At 40.3% G+C, this 27,667-nt stretch overlaps 1 protein-coding gene across 1 annotated transcript; it reads right to left on the bottom strand.

Moving 5' to 3' along the window:
- Positions 1-437: 437 nt before the first annotated feature.
- sgsm3 (small G protein signaling modulator 3) lies at positions 438-14,212 on the bottom strand. The gene is made up of 21 exons (XM_070922726.1): positions 14,192-14,212; positions 9,319-9,404; positions 8,871-8,956; positions 8,266-8,329; positions 7,319-7,530; positions 7,015-7,122; positions 6,192-6,335; positions 5,815-6,010; positions 5,479-5,624; positions 4,940-5,173; positions 4,532-4,714; positions 4,214-4,369; positions 4,041-4,095; positions 3,898-3,947; positions 3,552-3,704; positions 3,383-3,453; positions 3,011-3,059; positions 2,726-2,811; positions 2,496-2,618; positions 2,150-2,210; positions 438-1,523 (listed from the first exon to the last, which is right to left on the bottom strand). The coding sequence occupies exons 2-21, from the start codon at positions 9,323-9,325 to the stop codon at positions 1,440-1,442; spliced, it is 2,268 nt and encodes a 755-aa protein (XP_070778827.1). The 5' UTR covers positions 9,326-9,404; positions 14,192-14,212; the 3' UTR covers positions 438-1,439.
- Between the last annotated feature and the right edge of the window lie 13,455 nt (positions 14,213-27,667).

Here is a 27,667-nt window from a genome sequence, read left to right as displayed (position 1 = left end):
GTGGAAAGTGGCAACTATTGGCTGGACTGTCTCTGAGTAGACACCAGACAGCAGAATATTCTTGTGTATTTCGATTGTTCATTTTTGACAATCAATATAATGTGATTTACACAGACTACAATAGCTACGATCATGTAAAACCAGAAACTACACTGATTGTGTTTTCTGAACATGGGTAAGTTACAGCTAATAATGTAAGTTCAAAAAACTCTCAACTGAAATTACATGACAATTTCAAGCTTAACACCTGCCGGATGTAATTAGCTTTGCAGGAATGACAACCAATACCACAAAATCTTTGCCATCAGCAAAGTATCCAAATCAAACCTGCTAAAAATGTACCAAGTGAACAAAAGCTTAAGTTGTAAAAAAGAATTCCTGTGCATCACAAAAATAGTAATTCAGTTTTGTCAATATATGAACCTTCAAGTCCCCACATACAGGCTACCTTTATCAAGAATGGGCAACAGTTACAAAAGAATAAACACACAGACAATTCCCTGTTTTCTAATGTATGTGCAGCTTTAAGTCAGAACTAAAGGTCAGTTTGGAAATCTGTATGTCAACTAATGATAAAGTCCTATGCTGAACTGCTCTAACTTGCAAGGGCATATTTAGTCACAAGCAACAGATGTGTTTATATACAAACAAAAACATTACAAATTATATGTAACATTTATTTACTGTAGATTGTAACACAAAAAGTATATATATATCTGCTTCATTTACATTATGTCATACAAGTGCAGACTGTTCACTACCACTGCTAAGGTAGCACACATAGCCATAGTCTTGTATTACAATTTGAAAAGGCTTTACTTGGCATGTGCAACATTAGTACTCAATGAAATATTCTGTGGAGTTCATGATATTGAGGTAAGTAGCATTCCTCTCAAAAATAAGTTGTAACTTTACAACTCCATGTTTAGGAATGCTCTGTTTTGGACTTAATATTTGGACTCTACGTCTCACTCCTGCACAAAAACAATGCACTCAGTTAGCTTTGGAGAGCTGAATGGCCGGAGCAGTGAGTATTAAAGAAATACTTACTGTTAGGACACAGAGTGCTCCAGTCCCACAGGCACAGACGATTCTGTACTACAGGAGTGTTTTACTTGTGTATACATAGTTTTCACCATGTAGTGCAACCTCCTTCACTGGGTCTGGATTCAAATAAAGTGTGCACCTTAATGCACACATGCTTTAGCACATACAAACTGATCAACCTTCATGATGACATGAGAATCTCAGATTAATTATTAGGGTGTCACCATTGTCCGATGCTGAAAGGTGATGTGACAGATAGGGTCTGTCAAGTAGTCACTGTAGCAGACACTGTGTCTAATTTATGATTGACAGTCTATAAGAAACAAGTGAAGAGACATCAAATATACACAGACACGCTGGGCAGAGTGGGATTCAGACGTTTTTGGCTGCGTTTAGCCATCAATGTCCCAGCTGAAGAGGTGATGTTTCACCAACATATCCTGCACCCCCTCTTTCAGTGGTCTCTGCTCCTTCTCCTGGAAAAGAAAGGACATGTAGACAGCTTTTACCCAAAGACAAAATCACTTTTAAAGAATGCCCTTTGTATGTGACAGCTGAGGCAAAAGACTTGTGGACATCACTGACTCGAAGTCTGGCCAAAAGTGATTTACATACCGAGAGTAACAGGTTTTTGCCATAGAGTGACTACAGACAGCACTGCATCTACCGAAGAGCTCATGAATGGTGATTAACAATAATGACTGGAGAGACTTAAATGCAGTGAAAAGCACTGAACGGGCAACTTCAGGCAAGGCAATGTTATGGCTTAACGCTATAAAACATTTTACCTCACTTTTTCAAAAGACCAAATGAAGAAGATTTGGGTGAAGAAGACAAATACAGAGCGAGTTGGTTTGTGTGACAGAGTAACAGTCTTAAATCAGCAGTTAAGTAAACTAGTAACTAATGACCACAGTAGAGCATCTACAGTCTCATATGTGACACGTTACCTAGACGTCCAACTAAAGAGGTGATGCTGAACCAGCACATCCATAACTTCCGCTTTCAGAATAGCAGCTTTAAATGCATAACGTTTTTTCTGCCCTGAATACTAATATGTATCTATCTATATGGGGATGCTGTGGTAATCTCCTTGTCTCACCTCTTTTTTGTCAGGTAGCTCACAATCTTGAGAGAGGCTGAAGGCAAACTTTGAAAGAACCCTGAGGAGACAACAACAGTAGACCTGTCATTATTTGTTTTATTGGTCAGATCATGTGTCCATATTGACACACAACTTCCCTTTTTGTTTAACTTTTGTTCTTAAAGCCCTTTTTAGATATACAGTAGAACTTCAGGAATTTGGTACTGAGTTTGAAAGCAGCTTATCCTATTTAATCATTCCTCATTTGTTTCCACAGTCAACCACTCTGAATATTCTAGCTGAGATTTGAATGTGAACTGGATAGAATCAAGCCAGGCAGTAGTTTTTATAAAGTGTTTCTTACCTGAGCTCACACTTGATCTGTACCCATCCAGGACTGCGAAGGAATGACCACGGATGATACCATTTTTCTACAGCAGCCATGCTGGAGCACAACACCTCCAACCATAGGTGCAGCACCTGCTCACTGGTGGGGCAGACACATGTTAAGATACCATGTACAGAGTGACTGTGATGATTTAAATTCTGTGCGTTTGTGTGTGCCATGATTGTGCATCAGTCACGAAAACTTACTTGAGGCCGACGCAGACAAGAGACCTAAACTTGACATCCATCTGAGCATGTGCCGAGTCGTGGCTCATGTTCACTGACTGCACCGCCTGGGAGGAGCAGACAGAGGGCGCTCATGCACTTCCTACTAACATTCATTCCTTCAGGCTGAATTTACAGACCCGCACTACACATACGCTACTTTCAAGAAACACACTTATTGTCGGACAAACTTTGCATGTCCATTGAATAAGGAAATATTTTACATAGTCCTCACTTTTAAAACTTGTTGATTAAATGCTTACTTACTCTGTATAGCAGCTCCTCTGGTGTTAGTACTTTCCCATCTTCATCTAACCTGATAAATACCAGAAGAGAGTAAGTTGTTACCTTGGATTTCTCATTCCTCTGAACACATATCATCACACTTTTCACAACATTTAGGTTCTTACTGAACCTAAACCAGTTGTGGTACAATTTAAGCCTCTTGACACCCTCTTGATTATATTTAGGAAGATATTGCAAATGAAAGGCAAGTGCATCCAGGACCACATGTGAAGAAGTTTGCATGATCTAGATGTGAATTTTGACGGAACAGATTATAATCCCCCACACCCATGTTAACTGTTCATGTGAACAGGGAGTTTGACAAAACAAATGAAAACACAATGACGGTTTTACCTGTAGGTTTTACACAGCACCAGTCTGGAGTAGACAGAGTTGAAGTCCCTCTCTACCTCTCTACTGGCCGCCTGAGAGAAAACCAGAAGAAAAAGAATGATAAAGTGAATTTGACCAAAAAAACCTGTGTGCAATATGGTGCCATTTGGAATTGGAAAAGCTCTCCTACCTCTTCTATGAATAACCAAGGGTGACAAGGCCCTCCCAGTATAGATGGTTTCTTGAGACCGTGCTGAAAGATTGCCTTTAGGGCTGGACACAGTGTGCCCCTGGCCAGGTCTGTCACTGCCTCTGTCACAGAGTCGTCACCTGCTAATGAATACTGGACAGACACAAAAGCACCACTGTTTAGGACACTATGAATTAATAATCAGGATACTGGAAGGGATATGTGAGGAAACAAAGGTGAAAACTGACAAACATCACATGGATTGGACGTTCTAAGGCACATCTTCTGGGCTAATCAAAGTCAGCATGGAAACACTTATTAAGCTGATAATTTACTGCTTCCATACCTCTTTGCTTCTTTCATCTAGGATCTCCACAAACTTTGCTGGAAACCAGCCTGTTACAAAGAGCCACAGAAAATGTATGTCAAATGGGCTGTAAAACAGATTAAAGAAAAAACAATCAACTGCGGGTTTTGATACATACACACCTCTAAGGCCATTGAGCTCTCCAACCCAACAGTGTTCATCCTTCTGTGAGATGATCTGATAGAGAAAAGATAAAAACACTGAGGCATAAGAATCATAGGTAAGAGAGGGGTATGTGCAGTGTGTGTACATGGTTGGAAACATGGTGTGCATCTCTGTGTAAGTCATGACTCACAGTGATGATGTCATTCTTCCGAAAGCCAAGTTCATCATCATCATGTCGCTCAAAGTCCAGCAAAGCCTTTGCCCGTCTCCGTCGAGTGCGAGACACTACAAGAAAGTTTTCATGATCTCGCTGGTGGCTCTCCATGGAGTAGTCAGGGGTCAGGTCCTAGAGAGACAAGATGGGAGAAGTCAAGTCAAAATGAATGGAGGCATCTATACTGAATGCTACGGTTTGATGGTGTAATATTAAATTTCTTCTCTTATTTTGGTTGAATCATAGTCCACAACATAAAGCACGCTGATCCTGTGCTGCCATGTGTAAACTCACAGTGCTGGAGTGACGTGGGTCCAGACAGTGGAAGTGCTCTGCAGTGCGGGTTATGGCCTCTCGCAGGGCTGCCACCAGCTCTGTCTGCTTAATGTTCTTGGATTTCAGGGCCTCTGCTTCATCCTCCCCAAACAGCAGGGAGCTCAAGGTGGACTTCCTGCGCAGCGACTGTCTCCTCACCACCTGAACACATACAAACACAGGATATATTATTTTTTTCTTTTTACCACTTTTTAATAAAAACTCAGGAAGAATGGACACACACACAGCTCCTTATCTGTCCAAACCACATGTGACTCTAGTTTGCACAGCTAAAACACAAACTTCACATTGCTTATTCTGCCTAAAATTAGTCAAAAATGATTGATATTTCAGCACACTAACTTTACAAACACTACAACGACTTACCTTGTTGAGATTGGTGTTGAGCGTTGTGTTGTTTCCATTGTTGAGCTGCGCCTGTTCATTTAGGATGTAGGCCAAGTGCTTGTGTCGGTGGGCTTCCAGTGTTTCCTGGGATAGTGTCCCTGCTAGCCTCATAGCCTCCCCAAGAACTGCAGGCCCATCTCTCAGCTGGCTTGGCAAGTCCGACAGAGTATTAAAAATGGATGCAGAGTTCTCTGATGATATGAGCTCCTCCTCCTGGGGTCAGGGAGTAAATTTCACAAAGATTAATACTGAACATATACAGTTTTTGTCAAACGTAGGAGTAGCCGGTGAATAGCCGGTGTGGGATGGATTCTAGCTATAGTAATGTATAATGTCTGTTGGAATTACTTGCTGTAACATGACCTTTGGATAACTAGAAACTATCGTGATCATCTTCTATCCAAGAAAATCAAATAGGTACACACACTTAGAGACCAAATCAATAGAATAAATCTCACCACAAAGTAATCTGTATCAGGGAGTCCAGACTCACAAAATAGGTGGTGTAGTGCAAGTACCTGGATCTTGAGCATGCCAAGTGTGACCTGGAAGAGCACCAATGAGCCCTGGTAGAAGAGCAGGTCCCAGATCCTGAGGAGCAGACGGATGTCCACCACACTGGCAAATGACGTCAGGAACCAATGCAATGTGATCAGCGACAACTCTGGATGTATAAGAAGGAGGAGGTTACATACTGTATACTGCAGATGACTAACAATTCACATATTTCTTATAATTAATGCACAGCAGAAGGCTGAAAGGTGGTGGGTAAGCTAATGTTCATCGAATGCCCATGTTGCCTCTCTGACCCCATGCACCACACTCTCACCAACTTTCCTAACACCCATCCTTACCTATGTCATGCTCCTGCAGAAGGCGGTCGAGGGCTGGCAGGTACTGAACAATAAGCTGGCGGAGAACCCTCTGGTCCGTTTGGACACCGAGCAGAGTGGAGGAGAAGTAGGACGGAGGAAGGAGGTCTTCGATCAGGGCACACATCATCCATAGCACATCCTCTTCCTCAAGAAAGAGCAGCAGACAGGAAACCACCTGTGGGGGATCAAGATACAGGTGTAGGGAAGAGACAATGAAAACAGGAGCAGTGAAGATGGAAAAGGTAAGAAGACAAAGAAGAGACGAATGCAAGGATGCATTTATGTGTGTGCTGACTCAGCTGGCTGGTGTTATGTAGTTGTTTGTGGTGACAGGTTCTGTTTGTATATGTTCTCACCATGCCAGTGCCCTGACAGTATCCAATGTCTGGGTAGAGCCAGGCCAGACCCCTCAGGACCCGTCTCAGCCTCGGCACTCCAACACTGGTCAGACTACTGAAACACGCATTGGTTGGCATTGTCCGTAACAGGTCCTTCTCTATCTGAGGGACAAAGGTTAACGAGGAAAGAACAGCAGGAGAGGTTAGAGAAGGGAGGGACCTCACACTCATCTTTGTTAATGTGAGCACCCTGTTATCTAAGATCTAATCTCAAGGGTAATGGTATCCGAATTAATTGTGACTTAATTTGATTTTATGGCATAAACTGTTTAAAATCATGGCAGTGCTCTATCCATCACCTACCCGCGTCCTAGTGAGGAAATGAATTACTATCGAAAGGTATGCACTGATATCACCTTCTCATGTGATACCACCCGCCTCATCACCACTTTGTCAAAACAAACGCAACTTATACCTTAATTCTACCTAAATCTCTTTCTATTTCTTTTGTGTTTTTCTTCCACGTGAATGCACCATGGCAAATGTTGACTGTGGCATCTCTCATGTACTGTGACATTATATGCATACCCCTCTATATGCCGATTAATAGCCACTTTGTTCATGTGTTCTGGGGCTGTGCAGAATTTATTTACACATTATATACTTTTTTCTAAATACCATAAACTAATGAAGATTATTTTATTCCATTTAAATAATTATCTCCAAATACTATAAATACTTATTAACTATTATTGATCTTGTTCTCAAGAAATACTTTGCTTGGTAGGATAACGGCTATAGGATTGTGTTTGTTTACATGTACAGTAGCTTGGGATTTTACCTGTTTAGCTGTGGAGGTGTCGTCATTGGAACTATTCTTAATGATTTCTCTGTAAGAGATCTCTGAGGTCCTCTTCTTCTGCAGTGCTCCAGACAGACGCATCCATAGCTAAAAAACAGAAAATCTTTAAAGCGCTGAAGCTTGTTTTGTTAAAGTGGAGATAACTAATAAATACACATATTCAAAGGAACTGTAGCATTCTAGTGACAATAAATTCAACGTTTATGTTTTCACTCAAAAATTGACTGGCCATCTTGAGCAGTATTTTAGCCCAATGCGTACCACGCTGAACAAGTCTACTCACCTGTGGCCTCATGCTGTGAGGTATGCCACCTAGCACCAGGGAACGCAGACGCTCAGAGCGTGGAAGGACGGGATCAATGAGCTCCCAGGTCAAGTCACCCACCGTGTGGTTGTGGGTGAACTCCAGGTGGGCTTGCCAGCGCAATCGCTGCTGGGGATCTTCACGCTGGGGTGAGCCTTCAGTGCCCAGCCAGGACCTGGGCTTCACACCATCTGTTTGAGGAGAGAGTAATATATCAGGATTGAGCAGTGTTTGTGTTCTTTGTAATCATAATATAATATTATATAATATAATCATTAACATTAGTAAGCATCATGCCACCTCTTGAATTGAGAAGGTTGGAATATTAGACAATGATAGCAAGTACAACTGTAACATAACCAAGTATGATATGGACATGGACGGGAAGAGGAACAAATGTTTAAAGTGACACACGAGGACGGAAAGTCAGGAGGTGAGTGAGGAGAGAAAGTGTCTGGATAAGAGATGAGCCAAAAATAGAACTCCATTAATGGGAGACGTACACGGTACTCCCAGCAGTTTGTTAAGTGCATGTTAACTGCAAAAATAGCAGCCAACATTAAGTCTGTCAACAATCAGCTGAATGCAAAAAATCCTACTGCTGCCAGACAAGTTATTTGATACTTTACGCACAGAAAACAGGCTAAACAGCCTTCTGAAATACTACACGAGAACAAAACACAAAAAAACAGTTTCAAGTGGTACAAAACACATTTGTCCCCCATCAGCAAGAAAAATAAAATGAAAGAGCAACTCAGTTAGTTGCAGTCATAACTCTGGGACCCTGACTCAATTTGTGTACATAATGTAGCCACTGTGCCCAGATATTTTATTTGTATTTTATGTTTCCTGACTGGGATTCAAGAATGTAGGGACAGAAGAAATGGGCACCTGTGTGCATGTGTCCATGTGAGAGAACACATTACCTTCATTGTCAACTCTGAAGCCAAACTCATCATATTGGAGTTCAGATTGTTCGGAGGGGTCTTTCTGTAGAGACAAACAAACAACATGCATTTCATTAGTAGAGAAGATGGAAGGTGACTGTGAGAGACCCTGAAGATGGCCACAGCAGCTTTTCTGAGCATTTTAAACGTTAACACAGCAGATCAGATGTCTCCATGCCACAATCAGCTTTATTGACTTTATTGAAGTATGTGTACACATACAAGGTATTTGACTCTCAATATACTAACACAGAAAGACTTACAGCTAAGAACAAGGAAAACAAAGCTGAACAAAGGTAAACAAACATGTAACTATTATGTACATACAAGTAGGTGAAAAAAAGATATAGAGTGTCACATGAGGACAAAGCTCCTTTGTTGTTTGTTTGTCTTTATATTCCGTCACGCTATGCAGACAAGTCATAGCTTCTTATCTTATTTTCTGCTGTTCCGTTATCTGGAGTTGACGTGTTTTATATGAGCATTCTTTCCCTCACACTCTTTTCATTCTTCATTTGTCATCAAAACAAAAGAAATACGTATGAAGGTTTGCACATAAACAACAAATTAAGTCACATTCTCACTTGATGGTACTTGGCCAAAATGTCCTGGGGCCACATGCTTGGGGTGAGAGCAGAGAACGGCCCACCAGGGGCTGGTGTGTAGGTACCTACAACAGACACGGATTCATTTATTAGAAAAACTGGTACTTGATGCTATGATACATACTAGAAAGAAATTTTGAGAACAACAAAGCAGGTTGAAACCACAAATGAGACATCAAATTATATCCAAAGTAAAAAGTAATTCAAGGTTTGTCTCAAAATAATTGATCTAGTCCTGAGATGAGTAAGTTCCTGAGATGAAATGCAATATAATTAATCAAATATTAACAATTCAGATTATTTCAGCAATCCAAGGTCAGTGTGGTACTGTGTATTTGTGGACATGAATAAGTCTTTCTGATAACACATTTACAAATTGAGTGCTTTTCCCACTTATGTTGAAAACTTTATTCATACAAATCTTTACCTGACATTGTGTTGGTAGTAGAGTGAATGGCTTCTATTATCAAATACGGCAGTCACACAAAAGGAGGTCAGCAGACAGTACCCACTCTGTGAAAGGACAAACAGAGGAAGGAAAAAAAAAAAGGTTGGTGGTTCAATTCCTGCATGGTCCTAACAGCAAGAGGAAGAGCCCTGGAGAAAGACACTGAACACCAAAGTGTTCCAGATGTCGGTGCTCCATGTGTTCGACATACTGTAGCACTGCTCTCGGAATAAAGGTTATTTATAACTGCAATCAAATTACGACATCTGGTTAGTCAGCATCAAGCATATGGTTGACTTAGTTGTTGCAGTGGCGGTCCATCCATGGCCGATTAACACATTATAGGCAATGTCTGAAATCCTTCATTTTGTGCCTCATCTACTTTTCCTTTCACTGATGTGTGTATCTTCTCTAAACCTGCCCTCTTTGCTGTGAACACCATGGCTGTTTTTCAAAAATGTATGCAAGTACCTTAACAATAAAGAAACCAGTCCAACAATCCTGTAACAAAGCAATGTTCCTTCTTCAAGCTTTACTGAAGGGAGACATTCAGAGGTTCTACACATCTGCAGTAAGTGAGAGAGGAAGAGATACTGAGAGAGAGAGAAAGAGGGTAAATCTGGGGTCTCTTCTCATGGCCATATGACTTGACCAGAGGCTAATTACTGCACTTAACTGTCTGTGTGTGTGTGTGTGTGTGTGTGTGTGTGTGTGTGTGTGTGTGTGTTTGTGCTCTATTTTAGACAGTACAGGTCCTGGGGCAAATTAAACAGACATTCTGTAAGTCTGAGAGAGCTTTTAACTAGAAATTCATCACAAAGAGTCTACTCACTGGTTACTTTTTTCCATTTGGTGAACAACTTTCTCCTCATGACGAATTCATCTTATTTTTTTGTTGGGAAGGTCTTACGCATCACAACTGTGGCAATTTTCTTAATATGGCTCTAAACCATACAACTTCTATGCTCGCTTCTATTGTTAATGTTTTAAGTCTTTCACGTCTCCTTTAAAAACTAGTTTTACTGTAAGACAAACCCGAAGGAAAAGTGTGTCTTTACAATTCCAATTAATTAGAATAGAAATGAAGTAAATAATGAAGTAGAAAATGTACCAATTAAAACTATTTACAGCACTGCTGAGCCAATCGCCATCATCTCTTCTCACTGCCCTAGCCATTTTGGTTGTGGTTATGCCACATATGCCTGAAATGAATGGGAAAAAAAACTCACCAACAGGTATATACTCTCTTCTGTCGGTATTCATCTGTCAGCTAAAGTTCTTCAGGTATGGCACTTCCCAGTAGAGTATAATGTCCCCCCGGGGATCAATACAGTATTTCTGATTCTGATTTGAGTTTTTCAATATATTAATAAAATGGAAAAACTTGTTTACGCAGTTTTTTTTTTTCCATTCTCACAATTGCAGCTCAGCCTATTGGCCTATGGGCTATTATACCCTTGAATGCCGATTTAATATAATAATTGTAGCAAACAATATGTGCTGCATATAAACACATTAAAGCTGGAAATCTAAGCCAAAGAACGCAGATCCAAAATACCTACAACAAATGTGCTGCTGTCATTTTGAGCACAGAATAATCACCATTCCCATAATTATTGGATGGTCACGAGCAAATATTTGTATAAGAGCCACAGTTTCTATATCAATTAAGCCACTGAGAAGGGGGAGGGAAGATGAATGCTTGTACCATCATGACATCTAGCTTTCACGTTCCTATTAAGTATCCTGAGAGGGGACACTGTTTTGAATGTAAGCAGTGAGAAACCACATACACAAAAACAGGCAGACACAACAGTACTACAACTATAACCTGCGAAAGAGGCTCACCAGCATGCAAACACCCTGCCAAAATGATTCATTCCAGCAGCAGGCTTGCGGCATCTGAAGAGGGATTTAGGACTTAAGAGAGATGAGAAATCAATTTGAGGTTTGGAGGATGGCCAAGTACTTTCAGGCTAGCTCCGTGTGTAGCTCAGGGGAGTACTGGGATTTTGGAGCTGCTCCCTTACAAGAACACTGACAGTTTAATCACCTGCCAAGATAACCAACACGACTGAGCCACTCCTGCAAACTGTTGCACATATTGAAAATCTAATCGGAAAAGTCTGCTGCAGAAGAAGGCAAAAGTTAGATATGAAACAATTAAATGATCAATTGTCTATCAAAATAATAATTGATTAATCAACTAAGTCATTTTTCAAATAAAAATGCCAAACACTTGCTGGTTGCAGCTTGACAAATGTGAGGAAGTAAATATTTTGGGGTTTCTGATTGTTGGTCTGACAAAAACGAGCTAACTGAAGATGTCCCCATGATGGGGATTTCTTTTTTTGTTTGTTTTCTGACATTGATGAGTTTCTCATTTTTTTATCCTTATTTTAATTGTAAACAACTAGGTTGTTTATAATCTAATGGCAAGTAGCTAGTTGTGGGTATCAGCTGTTGATACACCTTTCAACCACAATGTGGTAATTGTGGAGTAAATAGGATCATCCCCATCCCCAACTTTATATTATGTCAAGACTTGGGTATATGTTGGCATATATGGGAAAAGAAATTGCAGCAATTGTTTTTTGTGATCACATTATTACATAATAATTATATTATTTACCATTTCAAATTTTACCAGTTTAGTGTAAAATCAACTGTCTCAGTACATCCTTTGTCATAAGTTGTTTTTTTTATAATGAAATTTGAGGGTTCCTTATCAAAAATGTTTATGTAAAATAAAATATCAGCTGATTTAAATTCCAATATTAGTACTGAGCTAAAAAGTCAAGTAGCATCCAGTCCAGAGGAATCAATCTTTTTTTCCATACATAGGCATATGAATAAACTCCCCTATCAAGGTCTATGTAATTTTATATGACAATATCAATATATAATATGATATAATACATTTTCTTGAAAGTGTTAATGGATTCAAATAAATGACCAGACAGGACTGTTTGTAAATTATCACAGTGACTCAAAAATCCAATATTGCCATAAAGCAGTCCTGCTCATTGACTTACAACATTCCTCACAAGGGCCAAAGATAACCACAGATATTGAAGCAACCATGGTATAGCCTGTAAAATCTGACTTGTTACAAATTTATGTGATCTCACAGTATATGCCGTTCACATAATACAGATCAGGCACTTCGATTATAAAGGGTAGCTTACACAATAAATGTGTAATACTGGGCGAGAAAGCATCAATTTGTTTTAGATAAAGGGGTGATGTAAAAAAGACAACGACTGTCAGGTACTGAATACGGTACAGTAAAAAAATCTTTTGAAAAATCATATTGGAAAAATCAACTCCATTCATTTGGGTTACTGCGGTCAACTGCATGAAAGCACATTTTCTGTTATTATAATCTTGCTACAGTCACGTACTACTCCGAGGAGGAAACTCCCAGAAACACTATGAAGAAACCAAATCCCTTTTGGTGACTTAGCAGACGACTTGGTTGGGTCTATAATAGGAAGTTTTTCCATCTTTCTTCGAGCACAAGAATATCTTTTCCATTATTGAGGTGCGGCTGTGCTCACCTGTGTTTGCACACATTAGTCAACACCCTGCTGCAAGTAAAGCAAAGAGTAACATCCTGCTTTCCAGACAGGGCGAGTGTGTGTGTGCATGGTAAAAACCTTCCTCTTATAGCGGAGAAAGTTCTTATTTTTACCTTGATAATTGACTTGGTGTTGCCCTGTTGGGCTGCTCCACCAGCACCCCCCTCCCCTTCCCAAACGCCTCCTCCAGTTGTCCCTCACAGTAACCACAACAATGGTGACTCATGTTTCCCTCTAGTGAATACGCCCACCTACACAGCCATGTATGTCAGAGAATTACAGCCTCATGCCCCACCGACTTAGCTTTGGCTGAATAATGATAGACAGTCCATCGTTCTCTTTGGCAAACTGTGTCTTTCCGTCTCTCTCCCTTTGACACACATACACACAGCCATGAGTCACATATTTATCCATTCACAGTCTAAGTTACACACAGAGGCATGTGCCACTGTGGTGAACAGGAATGTCACTTCCTGAAGAGCAGGGAAATAAGAAGATATTGGGAAACCCCTCCAAATCCACCGCTTTCCAGGGAGTTTAGAGGTATAAACATCATTCTGCAGGGGAGAGGAGCTTTATAACCACGTACAGCTCTTGATCATTCTAGTTTAAAGCTAAGCTGCCTACAGAACCAAAGCTTTATTCGTAACAAGCCATTAGACATTAGACAACATATGGCAACAAGACTCACATGGATTTGATATTTGTGGTTAGAGAAAAACACAGCATAGTAGTATAAGTTAGGGTGTTAGCTAATGATAATGTTTTTATGTAGGCTAGACCGCAGCATTCAGCCGCTTTGGAGGTGCCACTACACCAGAAGACGGTACGCTGAAAAGCTGCCGTTATGCACAGTTGTTCATTAGACCCACACGTCTCACTTGAGTTGTGATGACAGTTTTCTGCTTATTTGACGCAAGTATGTATATATTATGTCACGACCCTAAAGAAAGCATAACGTTCAATATCAACGTCACGTCAAACCCCCCCGCTGACGTCAGATGCAGTCAAAAGACTAGAAAATGAGCAATACTTATTTTTTTCAATGGCAACACATTTGGCCGACTACATTTACATTTATTTACACATTTTACTCCACAAAACGTGCAGTACGATAATAAGGTATGCCTACAAATGCATAAAACTCCTACCATCTGTCTCAGAGAACAATGTAATGTATTCACGCTGAGTTGTCAGCTGTTAGCGAAATGTAGCATGTATGGCTAACAGTTACATACAACGGTGGACAACAGCCTGCTCGCACAACTTACCGTGACATTATTCTAGTGAAGGCACACGGTTGTGGTTTGTGTCAGACGTGTCTTCTGTCGTTGGAAATGGCAAAACACCATATGCTATGCCATCATTCGTCTCGTATTTGTGGTTTCCTTGCGTTGTGCACCTGCTAGCGACGTGTAGCTCCGTTGTATCCTTACGCCCGTAAAGGGTTTTCCTTTCCATCCCGAGAAGTAGTTCGAGATCCCGGAACTACACTTCTCACTGAAAAATATCCTTCCGCAAAGGCACAGATGACGTAGGCACACGACGTGTATTTGTTCCATTCATTCATTAGTTTCCTCGTCCTTTGGCTCATTCAGTCCAGCATAAAAATAAGCCAGTCACGACAGCACAACAGTACAGATCAGTAATGTGAGATGAAATCAGGAGCCCATCACACACGCTGTGATTGTAGCGTATTTGCTATTTTGTATTATACATTTGTACATCGAATCTTTTGAATTCTGCCTTTTTTAAAGAGGATGTGTCCCTAATAAACTGTCAATAAGAAGACAATATATATTCAAAACTGTTTTATTTTATGATCCTTAACATTTCATGGACAGGTTTTTACTTGGATGCCTCAATAAGGTTAAAATAATGATATGATTATTACGATTATGATTAGTTTTAATAAGATAAGTATTGGAAAATTATATTGGCATACTTCTTACGTCTAAGTTCGAGCATGGGTAGACATCTATACACAATGAAATATATTAAAATTCTAAATCAAACAGGAAAATATGTATAAATAACAGAAGAGGAAGAATTAGGTTGTAGCATCATTGAATCTTTAGTCATAATGAAGACCAATTGCCACTCCTTTAATTATTTTGAGACCAACCTTGAATTTCCTTGCTCTTACACTTTTGCTCCACAAGATGTCTCTACTGCAATAAGTACACAAGCTTTTTCGCATTGGCACAATTGTTACAGCTCAACCATTGAAAGTAAAACCTTACAGCATACAGTATATTCCCTTTATTACAGCCCCCACAAGCCTCCACCCTCCACCTCCACTCACCCACAAACACGCACCTAAAATAAGATATTATAATTGCAGTGTTGTGTAATCCTTTAATACAAATTGGCCCTAGGGGACAGTACCCTGTATTAACAGACATGAGATAGCAGAGCACCCTGTGTTATTTCACGTTAGTTTGTGGAAGTCAGGGTTAATGGGCATTAGAAGACATTGATCAGCTATTCTTTTATCTGTGAGATTATTCATGCATGACAGGTGCTGCTGCTTTGATGCTGGAGCTGAACATTTTGTACAGTGAGAGACTGCATTTTCATTTCTTGTTCTAAAAAACAAGATTGTGTGTCTGTGCATGTGTGCACATGGAAACACATGTGTCATAGCCTCCTGCCTGAGGAGCCAATAATCCTTTAAAATGCAAATCACTTAGTGTTTCACTATTTTACCCATTACACTTACATAACAGTTGACACACACACATACAGTGAAAAGTTAGTATGTCCTTTTCTCTAAAATCTCTTTCACCTTACATAGCCTAACCTTCCCTCAATCTCTCTCTTCCTCTAACCCCCTTCCCTTCTGCCTCTGCCCTGTGACACATCAGTTTGAGGCTCTTCTGTTCATTTTATCCCTCTTGCATTGCTTGCATGCTCAGTTTGGTGCACCATGCCAGAGTGAGTCACATCATTAAAAATGCTGCAGCCTAAAGCCGACCTTGCCCACAGCTTGCCGGCCAAATAGCCCTAATAGTGCATCCACTCTACATGTGACAGTAATGTGGGTGTGGCTCAGTCCCTTTCTGCCACCTCTTCCCCTCTTCTCCAGATCCTCTAGTGTTCGTCTGTCTGGCTGTCTTCGTCATTTTTGATAGAATGATGGGCACTGTCAAGCAAGCCCTGGATCTTACACTGCGGTTGCTATGACGTCAGGCAGCGACAGAGAGAGGTGGAGGGAGATGCCAGGGGAGGAATGAGGAGACGGACAGAGATCAAAACAAGGAAGGGGGCTGGGAGGATACGTGGGAGAGTGAGGGGAGAGAAACAAAGCTGCGATAAGGGAAGTGTGAGTGGAAAAAATATAGGAGAATGAGCAAGTGATTCAACTAAAAATATGTGTGTATATATGTGAATGTGTGTGTGTGTGTGGCTGAAGCATAAGAAAAGAGATTGATTAAAGGCAAGATTAAGGTGAGGAAAAAGAGAAAGCAGTGGTAAACAGAGAGTGGACATGTAGAGCAGGGGGGGGAGGCATGGGCTGAAAGAGAGATTTTTCTGATATATTGTCCATGAAGTGACAGAAACCTTAGGCTCACAGCCTCAGCGTATATGTGGGTGTACAAAAGCTTGCACGCATACATGCAAGCAGTGTTACTGACATATTCATTGGATCAGATGAAAGAGGTTATTAATCCAGAATCAGCAGGTTACCATCAGACAAGAGAAGAAAAGAAACAGAGAGGACCACTTGTTCACACTGCTGTCTTGCAGTTTTTCTTCAGGACAGAAGATAGCGCTGTTGTATTACATCAGGCAGATTTCAATTAACCGCGTACAGTATGTGGGGCATATCTGAGTAGACTGTATTGTAAATGTAAATGAGTGTGTGTGCCCACATGTGTGCATGCGTGCAAGCAATGCACTGATGCATATGAAAACAAGCTTGTGTGCCCACATGTATCTGTGCTGTTCATGCGTATTCATTTATATGTGTATGCATGAATACATATTTGCCTTTACTATGTCATATGTGTGTGCTATGTTTTTCCAGCATGGATAATTAAATAACAATGGAGCAGTGAGTCTCTCTTATGTCCACATTTCAATTTGGACGTAGCCACAACTTGAGCCAACTTGAAACCATTGAGCCGGAACATGATTAAGTCTCCACGTCTCCACGTCTCCGCTGTCATGTCAGAAATGCATAGGGCACCCCTAAAGCAACACAGAGCTCACAGGTTTATGTAACCTGCATGATGTGGCCTCTGCCTTTGGGATAATTTACATCATTTATGCATATAAGGCCAGGGTAGACTGAGCCAGGCTAGGCCTCTTGGGTTGGATCATGGGGCTTTAACGCAGCTGTTCCCCCGGCCTCAGAGGACCTCTCCTGTGATGAGGGGGATTGAAGGTAAAGGGCAGACATTCCAACGGCAAATGATTTCTCTTGGGTGTCGTGATGGGAGTGGCTGCTTTTAGTATATGAGTCTGTGTTTAGAAATCTATACTGTAAGGAGCACATGGGGCAAACATGTTTTCTACCTGTCTTAACAGTTTCACCCAAAAAGGATCTACACAGGATGATGAATAATATGTTTAATGATCATGTTTTCTTGAGGTGAGTGTTATGATGCACTCAAAGGTCGAGAGGGGCCAATGTTGAATGAAGAAGAGGGAAGCAGGAGGGAGTTGGATTTACAACATGAGATATAAAATACAGAGCCAAAGAGGGAGAGATAGTAATCATAAAGCCACAGCAGAATTTGTAGATTCTATTTACACTGCAGCATATAAAAGACCTGCATTAATGCATCACTGTAATAAAGCCTTTGTATTTCTTACTTAACTGCCTCACACACTCACTATTGCCATAAAAGAAACAGAACTGCTATGTGGTATCTATTAAAGCAATCACTTTATTGCAATTTGTAAAACTTCAAAGTTATGTAACCAGTGCTTACAACAGTAGTCGACATTGCATCTAACAGTATTCTCTGTACTTAAAGAATTCCTCAGTGTATTTGGGCTTTTTACAGCAATTATGTCACTTCATTCTGCCCATCTGCTGTGGACATTTGTTCGGTGGGAGGCCAGTCATTATTTGTCTTTGTGATAGACACAGATGACTGGATGTTGTAGCTACAGAAATCCTTCTGACCTCCTCCCTCCCCTCTTGTATTTATGACCGTGGATGTAGTGCTTGTTAACCCTTGAGCCCTTTGCTCAGTGTGTTATAGTGTCTCTGTGTGTACGCGTTGTGCATGTTCAGATTAACTCACAACTGACTGGGATGTCTAAAAATAGTGCAGATCATAATCCATTATAAAAACTAGCAGATTAGTGTACATTATTTTCAATCTATGTCAATCTACAGTATGCCAATATTGCAGTCATGTAGTACAGAGTGAGAAAAATGTTCACATAAGAAGAAAATTAGGATCATATTTTTACTCACTTATTGTGCAAAATTGTTATATGTGTAAGAAATACAACTGAGTAAATCATGTCTATTAAACCCCATACAGCTCCTATCTCGTGTTATGAACTTGCCGTTGTCATGGGGTGGGGGGGGTTCCTTTCGGCTCACTGTAAACCAGGATTCTAGTAGAGGATAGTATTGTATACTGGCTTTAGGGATTCGTCTTGTGCACAGCCCCTTCACATAATTATTTCCCGGTGATATTGGCATCATGGGAAACACAACATTGTTTTTGTCTTATAGGATAGGTCGTCACATTTCCATTTTCTCCGCACTCTTCATATTCAGCCAAGCTTTAGAGAAATATTCCCACTGAAAGCAGTGGGTTTATGTGACAGCTTGCTTTACTATTGTTCATGTCATAAACTGCTGAGCTCCTGCTCTAGCGTTTACACTGCTGGCACACTTATTGCCAACGCTTATATCCGTGTACTGATGGTCAACTGCTGCATCAATCATAACATTTCATAAGGAAAGACTTAATTGCTAAAGATCTGATGTTTAGCTGCATTACTTAGCCCTCTGCCTTATATCAGGTGGAATAGTGGGTTTAGATTTATACATCTCAGTTCACTGGATGGTACATTTCGGTCTGAGCCGTGTACACACAGTTTATTATTATCACTCCCCATTCAACCTAATCTTTGTGCTAAGGTGGGTGTATGCTTGTGGTAAGTGACATGGTCAAATACTATACAACAACTGCTGTGTTGAAAAACTTTGACTGAAACAACAAGAAGCATCTGTGCTTCTGACTGCCGAAAAAGATGTGTATGTTAATTGCGTCATTTATTGAGATGGATTGAAACAGTGCCCACTGCAGCTTGTCACTATCTCTCCCATTAGTCTCTGTTAAAGAAAGAAAAAGGAAGAGAGATCATGACTTAGGTCTACACATCTGTGCTTCCATGTATATGTGTGCACGCACATTTATGTGTTTTATATTTGTCACTAAGTGCTGGCTAAGAGGATAAAAGAACAGCGTGCCCTTGATCCATATGCTGACTTATATATCACAATTTTTATAATAATGGGTACATAGACTCTTCTGCATTGACAATAATGGCTGTAATCATACATTTGGTTTGTAAAGAAAGCGTGATACAAAGCCCTAATGCATAAAAAGCAGGAAGATAATGAAAATGTAAGAGAAAGACTATAAGTCAATAAGGCTGTTGTAAGTTAAATTACTAAATGCAGATATTTGTGTGTGACAATGCCGCTTCGCTTTAAACAACAGATGGTCTGTTGTCATAGAGTTCTTGCTGCTGCTGGTGTCAAAACAAAAATAATTTACATGCAGGTTTTTTTCGTTGGTGTCAGTTATGAAAATTGTATACTGTAAATAGAAGAGTATTTAAAAAAAGAAAATGTATTGAAGTGACAACAATTATTCTAACATTCATGCATAAAAACGAAGACATTGTTTTTCCAGGATATGTGCGAACACTGTCTATTGATTGATTTACATATATGTTATATCATGAGGTGACTGGGTGGAGCATTTCACTAACAGGCATGAATGTCCACCTTTTTCCTCTAAAAGTTAGTCAAAATGAGCTTCTTCCTTGAGCATTGGATCCAATAGTCCCTGGACCTGAACATGATAATGTATTTTAACAGTTATATAACCCAGATACTAATGTGTAGCAACAATGTGCAAACAAGTCCATAGCTAAATCTATTTTTAGGCAAGTTCTGACAGGGACAATAATTTTACATTTCAATAACATCATCACACCTCATCCTCATGCTCCAACTATGAAGTAAATAGCAAGCATGACTGTTCATACCTCGAGCACTAGTTACTGTAGTGTCTGATAGAGATCTTTGGGCCTGCTAGCACAGATAAAAATCAGGAGCAGGAAGAACACTGAGTGGTAGTAATCACTGATAATAGGAATGAATGGGGTCCCTGTAGCCCTGATAAACATTGGCTGATAGAGACAGCACTGTTTATTTTCTGTCAGCACTCTGGCTGCTGATAAATGCTGTTGGGTCTGTGTGTGTTTGTGCATGTATATTTAAAAGAAAGAACAAAAGAATGATTGTGTAGTCAAGACGATATGTGCATGGAGGTATTCTGAGTGGGTGTCAGGAGATGAAAGTGTGTCAGAAACATCACTAGTGTGTCCCTATATACAGTTATGTAACTGGATAAGAGGTCATGTGTATGTGTTTGTGGAAGTATAGGAACAAAGCAAGGTTCACAGCCTCCAGTAAAAAGGACACTTGACCTCTCTCTTCTTCCAGATTGGCCCCTGATGAACTCCTTGTTCCTGGGTGAAAGACACATAAAGCCCTCAACAGTGTTTTTTACTACAAAGCACAAGCAGCAACTCATAGATCACAGCCATGTGTTATGGAAATTAAACAATAGAAGCATGAAGAATAACAACACTAATATCATCACAGAAAAAGAAACAGAGATTCTAAAATTGTGCTACCTTAGATTCAGTTAAAATGCTTTGTGCAATTTGGATGCAACCACTGCCTGAAATGTTACCACTGAGACTTCATTAAAACCTGTTTTGCGTAAACACATCCCGGTGGGTATCTGAACCAAACAAGCAACACTAAACCCTCCAAGTTTTCAACAACGCCATCTGTACGTACAAAACAACACAGATAAACAGACACAATTCAATACCTAGATTTAGGTGCACACAGAAACATTCACTCACAGGTTAGCACAAACATGTGTGTGCTTGAGGGCATGCTCATGCTCATGAATATGTGCATGGCTACACATCCCTCTCAGCACATACACACACACACACACACACACACACACACGCACACACACACACACACACACACACACATGAGAATGTCCAAATATGTACAATTTCTCTTTACGTTAAATGTGTTAAATGTTATACCAGGATGCAGTAAGCACATTAAGTGTTTAGCACACTTACAGGAGACTTTACCTATCCTGACTTGTCAACTTGTTCAAATTTATTGAAAAGGCAACTGACATTTCTGCTTGAATAATTATTTATCTTCCTGAGTCAACACTTTGTTTTGGCACATTTGACAGTGATGCAGCTTCTGTCTGTAACAGCTGGGCTCATCTGAATTTTGGGATTCAGATTTGCCAATTCTTCTTGGTAGATCTGTTCAATTGGTCAAAGTGAGTGGGGGGGAAGTGTGAGCAGCTACTGTGCCTTCTCATTCAAATCACAGGAAAAAATACTGCAAGAAGACGAGGAGGCAAAAAGAAGAGGAAGAACAAGGTGGAGATGGAGCAGGGGGAGGTCTAAGAAGACGGACATAAAAGAATGCTCAACACTCGACAGTCATCATGTATTCATGATGTTATGCAATGACTAAAACCACAAAGAGTAGCATGAAGAACCATAAGAGAAAGACCTTTTCGAGCCCCATTTTAGCGGCATCTACTCAGCCCTGTGGTTTAGGCAACAACATCTTCTTCATTCTTCTCCAGCTTCTTACAAAACCATCCTTTCTCTTGTGCTTGTGTGAGAGAGAGACATGGCAATGAGCTTTGAGCAAATGATTTATTTCTTGCTGTGAAATGGCCCTATAAGCTTTGCAACTCTCCACCAGTGTCTGTCTGAGTGGTTGCTAATTGAAATATCAACACAAGGTCCAGACACCACAAACAAGCCCACAATTGAAAGAAATATAGGGTGTTGCAGTATGTGTCCTAATGTTAATATATGTGTCAGTGTGTGTGCATTATGTTCATGTAATGGCATTACACAATGGAGCAGGTCTTTCCATTTGTACACCTTCAGTGATACATCGGGAGCCAAGGTCTGAAGTGTCCACTCAGTGAAAATCAAATAAACACGAGCTGATTTGAAGCCAAGAACTAATTTGTATGCACAGAACCATTCATTTTGAGATTTTATGCTTTCTCTGTATTATTTTTATCATTTTAGAATTCAAGATTAAAGAGGAACTTTGTATCAGGCTGAAAACCAGTGTTTTACTGTCTCTTGTGAAGAGTTTGATTGTATTAACACCTGTAACCGAACCAGAATCAGTGATGTCACGGTGTACTGACACACCCTGGAGTACACCTCTGTATCACTGCAGCAAGGTGAGGAGTAAAACCACTGGAGGCCAGCCAAAACACAACAACGTTTCTAGTTACCTTTTCACATTGACACTTTTATTGCCTTTCACCACCTCAAATCAAGGGAGTGACAGGTCTCTGCTTTCTTCTTCATTCGGAAAGTAAGCTTTCAGTTAGTTTGCCCATGCTCTACATGTGAACTAATGAATGCTGTAAAGGCTTTTATTTATTTAATCTCCTGATGTGGCTGGTTTATGAATAAAGGCTTATTGCGATGCCCATGTCTGTTAGGCAAATCATGTGTACCATGGCTGATCTTCAGCTTGATAATGCATGTGTGTATAAGTTACATTTATTTCAAAATCTTTCTCCAACATGATTTTTCCAACATCAATGTTTGTTACTGGCTTGATTATGAGCAGAGAGTTTATTGTGGTTCCACAGCTTACCCAGCCTAACCTCTCTGCACTTAAGTGCTTTGCATGTCAAATCATTGAGACTGACTGAAATAGCTTTCCATAACCTGCATTGCATGGAGTCAATGTAATTAGTTTACCAACTCAAGAGCTTACTGTGGTTGCTAGTGCTCATATAGTCAATGTAATCATTGCACTGCATTTTCTATTGAGACAATGTTTATTGCCTCTGTATTTGCCCGTGTATTCAATTTAAAGCCTGCTGGGGTGCTGATGTGATTTTATATTATAATTTAAGGTGTAGAGTAAAGCGTAGAAAAAGAAAAGGAGATTAAGTTTTTGTCGCACTGTTACTGAAATATAGATAAAAAAGCCAGCCTGAAAACAGGGCTTAAAGTTTGGACTTTCTTGTCAGTGATACATTAGGCCATTGCTCCCCCTTTCAAGCAGTCAGAGCATGCTTTTTCATGGCAGTGTGTGCTACCTGGGTTTGATCAAATATTTAAGATACTCCTTTCACCTCACTCATCCTTGAAGCTTCAGCACAGGAAATCAAATATTGAAAGTCTGTGTTTTAATAAATAAGTTTGGCATGCTGCACACACACAGTTACACATGGAGGCCTTTGTGTGCACATGTACAGTCATGCATGCAAATCTACATATCTACCAAAAACATGCACACACACCAATTAAAGAGGATGTAAAATGCTTTTGAAACACACATTTTTCTTTCTCAGTAGATACACATATCACATGGCCAATTCTTTGAGATTTTGTTCAAGAAGAGGTCAACAACCTAAACTCTCACATGATTATATTTGTGGCTCTGTATGCTACCTAGTTATGCCTTTCCTCAAGCACTTCATAAACAGGAGGGGGGGTATAAATACTCTTCTTCCATTTGGTATGTGCTGACATGTGTATGTGTGCATGTACACTGTAAGTGTGTGTAAATGATATGGAAAACATTCTTTTATTATTATTACCATATACATGCAGTGGCAGCACTGGGTTGACGCATGCACTCTGGGCACTAATGTACATTAGAAGGACATGTGACATGACACTGACTGCTTTCAGACACTGGACAGTAGGCATAGGACAAATATTCAGTTTTACAGCACAGTACATACAGTGATATGATTACTGCCGACATTTGAACTCATTCTCACACATTTAAACTGTTCTTTCCGGCAGTTCAGCCTTTTGTCTTTTGCCCCTTCAGGGCTCTTGGAATAACTTGTCCTCATGAACCTCCCTGGAAATCTCATGACTTGGCTTGCAGTTAGTGTTAAAGGGACTTTTTGTGAGACATTTATGCCAGATTTGTTCTCCTCCAATGTATCCCTGTTATGCCCTACAACACACAATATTTGTGTTTCCACAGTATGTGTACATGGTTCCATATTATCAATACTCAGTGCAGTATTAAATATAGTCCTGCTTTCTGGTGTTTGCTATTCACCTGGGATGGGAAGCTACCTCAGTAATGGGTACATTTCCCTCACCCCCAAAAATCTCTCTGTCATGTAGCGTATCTACTTCTTAGCTCTCCTCCTCTTTTTCTTCTCTCCGCACCTCCCAGACACGCACACACAAAATGATTCACTTACATACCCACCATATCTTATTCCTGCCACAACCCCTACTGTTTGCTGTTGTTAGTCGTAGCTTTATGTCGCAGTGTCTTTGTGATGTGATGCAATGTGATGCAATGTGTCTTAGTGACGTATGTGTTAATGTATATGTGTTTTCTTGCGTTCTCTGTCATCACCTGTTGCATTGCATATCACCAATAAAAAAAGAAATGAAGTAAAGTAATGTTGGGTAACGGGTACAATTTATATCTATGCTGTACAGGTCAAGTCGGTTTCATTTATGCAGCCCAATATCAGAAATCTCAAATTTGCCTCAAGGGGCTTTACAATCTGTACAGCACACGGCACCCTCTGCCCTTGGAGCCTTATTTTCAGACATGGAAAAACCCTTTAACAGGGAAAAAATGGAAGAAACATGTGTTTGTCATTGTGTGTACTTATATTATATTCAGGAAGCTAATAACATAGCTGTCAGTGTTTCTTTCTGACACTAAGATCTCCTGTAACCTATCTAATATTTTTCCTATCCTATTCCTGCATCTTCATGGGTGTCAATCCTTTCATAGTGTCTCTCGTCTGCTCTCAGCACAGATTCAAGTGTCAGTCTGTCTGCCTCTCTTCTCTCTCCCAGTCATTTGTCCCTGCCTGCTGTCCTCCATCCTTTCTCTTTCTGCATGTCCAGTCATCCGTGCCCTTCTCCCTCATTTTTCTCAATCTCTGCTCATCCCTCCATTCACCTCTTTTCCCTGCTCACCAGCGCTGTCTGCCCACTTTCTGTCCTCGTTTTCTCCACCTGATAACAAGCAGGGTGGAGCAATGCTACGCTTCGCTGCTCCCCTCCCTGCAGCAGACGAAGAATGTGAATGGTGTACAGAGAAACCAAGGAGACACACACACGCACACCAACACACACACACACAGTATATATATATATATATATATATATATATATATATATACACTACTGGAAATGTTTTGATTTATCCATTTTCACCATGAGTCATCAGCCTGGTGAGAGGCTAGTACCTGCAACGAAGTAATGAAATTTAAAGCTGTCTTTCACAAGCTAGCTTCACTTTCAATAGGAGTGCTGAAGCAGCAAGACATGGATATGAATAATGCCATAATTCATGCCCAGAACATTAATTTTTCTGCCTTGCCAGGTCTAGATTCCTGTGAAATGTTTTGCATAGATCAAGTCTGCTTCGTTGCCCTTGTGGTACTCTTATAAAGTTATGTGGAAATATATTCCATATAAAGATATAAGAGGAGTTTGGGGTGATTTGACATGTGGTTGAAGCAAAAGGAAGTCTTTTTAATGCTTATTAATATTCTGGATAACAATATTGGCTTTGGATTATTATAAAAGTTTTCTTTACATGAAGATGAAAAACCAAACCATGAGCCAGACTGAGTAGTGTCTGATTAACTCTGAAGCCAAACACAAACTGCTTTCACAAAGTTGTATATATTTATATAATAACAAAACATCTCAATGTCTTGAATAGTCAAAGAATAAATTGGGACTCATAGAGAAACTATATTACATTTCAATATTAAAATAAAGGGCAGCATACCACACCAGGAGGGATTAGCAGAAAAAAGACACAGTCTTTAGCAAACACTTAAGCAGTGGCAGACTCAGGCTGTCGGAGGGGCAGGGGCGAAAAAAATAAGGGCACCTGTTATTTGTTATCCAGATAATGGATTGCTGAGGCCCTGAAACATTGGTCGTTGCCCCCAGAGGCTAAATCGTCGTCAGACGATAGCCGATTGGTTCTGAGATTGGTGTTTGTTTACCATGTGCAGTAAATAGTGACATGGGACCTAATAGTCTGATTAGTAACAGGAGTCTTGCAACCTCAGTTCATCACAGTACCAACTAAAAAGAATCCATTCTGTATGGTCCCAACACACCACTCATGCTGTTACCTTGAAGTTGATTTGCCCTGGAAGAAGAGAGCAAAAGACACTGCAGGTGACTAATTAGAAACATATTAATCATGAGTTTGGCTTAATTTATGACTAATTATTCGGCCGCCTTCAAAAGGAATCACAGTGATGAAAACCAGAGGAGAAGACATTGTCAGAAGATGACATTTGAAAAATGCGACCTCATTAAGCAATCATGTTTAACAGTCCAATCTTGTCAGTTTATGAACACATGTAAACAGTTTCACACTTGTTTGGGTATTAGGTTACTGGTTTGGGATTGCACCCTAAAAATGTTTTGCTGTATTGATTAATAAAGACAACAGTTTTGTTTGCGTCGTTGTTGACCAATCACATTTTGAGCTGCTAAGTGTGCATGGGCCGTTTCAACAGCCATGTTGTTTTCAAGTATTCGCCAACCACTGGCCGACCATTCGGACTATACTATAGGTCCGGCTGATGCCTTGGGCAGGATGGTGGTGTGAAGAGGGCATCCTTTCAAGTGCCCAGCCAGTTCATGCCCACATGAAAGGAAACATCTGCTTTGCATTAGTGTTATTGAGCTGACTCTGAACTTTGACCTCCCTATAGAAGGGGAGCAATAAAGAAAATTTTCCTACAGGCATCAAACCAATGGGAAACAAACATGCAAAACATAAACAAACCTGAGATCTGGTCAGTGCCACACTTAAGAAAAGAAGTGTATGTTTTTGTCCTACATTTCTATATTTATTCCTGACATGAAGGTCTGACAGCATGTTAATTGTGTATATATATCTTTTAACAAGAATAGAGACAAGGGAGGAAGTGATGGACAGAGTGAGGGAGCAGAATGATATGATCATGACTTCAAGCAGAGAGTGAAAGCTACAGCATGAGAAAGCGAGATGTGAATGCAACAATGCATGGTTTAGTGACAGGTCAAGAGACGGAGACTAAAAGCAAAGCAAGAGAATATATGTAAGTGTGCAAAAGGAGAAGGCAGAGGCGGGAGAGAGTGAAGAAGAACAAAGCAAATGAGGGAGCAGCAGTGATAAGAGGATGAGGAGAGAAGAGGAGGAGACTCCTCTGGGGTGTAATTAAGGTTCTGAATCCTGTTCGCCATTGACTGCTAGAACTTGAGAAAGATGAGGGGAGAGATGTGCGAGTGAAGATGCAATGAGAAGGGATAGAATACATGGGGAGGGAGTCCCTTAGTGAGATGGGATGGGAGCATGCGAAAGAGGAGGATGAACAAGTGAGGACAGTGGAATAAAAGTAAATGCTAACTACAATGAAAAAAGTAACACAGGA

The sequence above is a fragment of the Enoplosus armatus genome, chromosome 17 (genome assembly GCF_043641665.1).
Source record: "Enoplosus armatus isolate fEnoArm2 chromosome 17, fEnoArm2.hap1, whole genome shotgun sequence".
NCBI lineage: Eukaryota > Metazoa > Chordata > Actinopteri > Centrarchiformes > Enoplosidae > Enoplosus > Enoplosus armatus.
This window is presented reverse-complemented; position numbering and strand designations above follow the sequence as displayed.

Excerpts from the sequence above, each read along its gene's own strand:
- sgsm3 (XM_070922726.1), bottom strand. Across the intron at positions 5,625-5,814 it reads TCTGCAGGAGCATGACATAG|AGTTGTCGCTGATCACATTG; the intron begins GTAAGGATGGGT and ends TTATACATCCAG. Across the intron at positions 3,705-3,897 it reads TAGATGAAAGAAGCAAAGAG|TATTCATTAGCAGGTGACGA; the intron begins GTATGGAAGCAG and ends GTGTCTGTCCAG.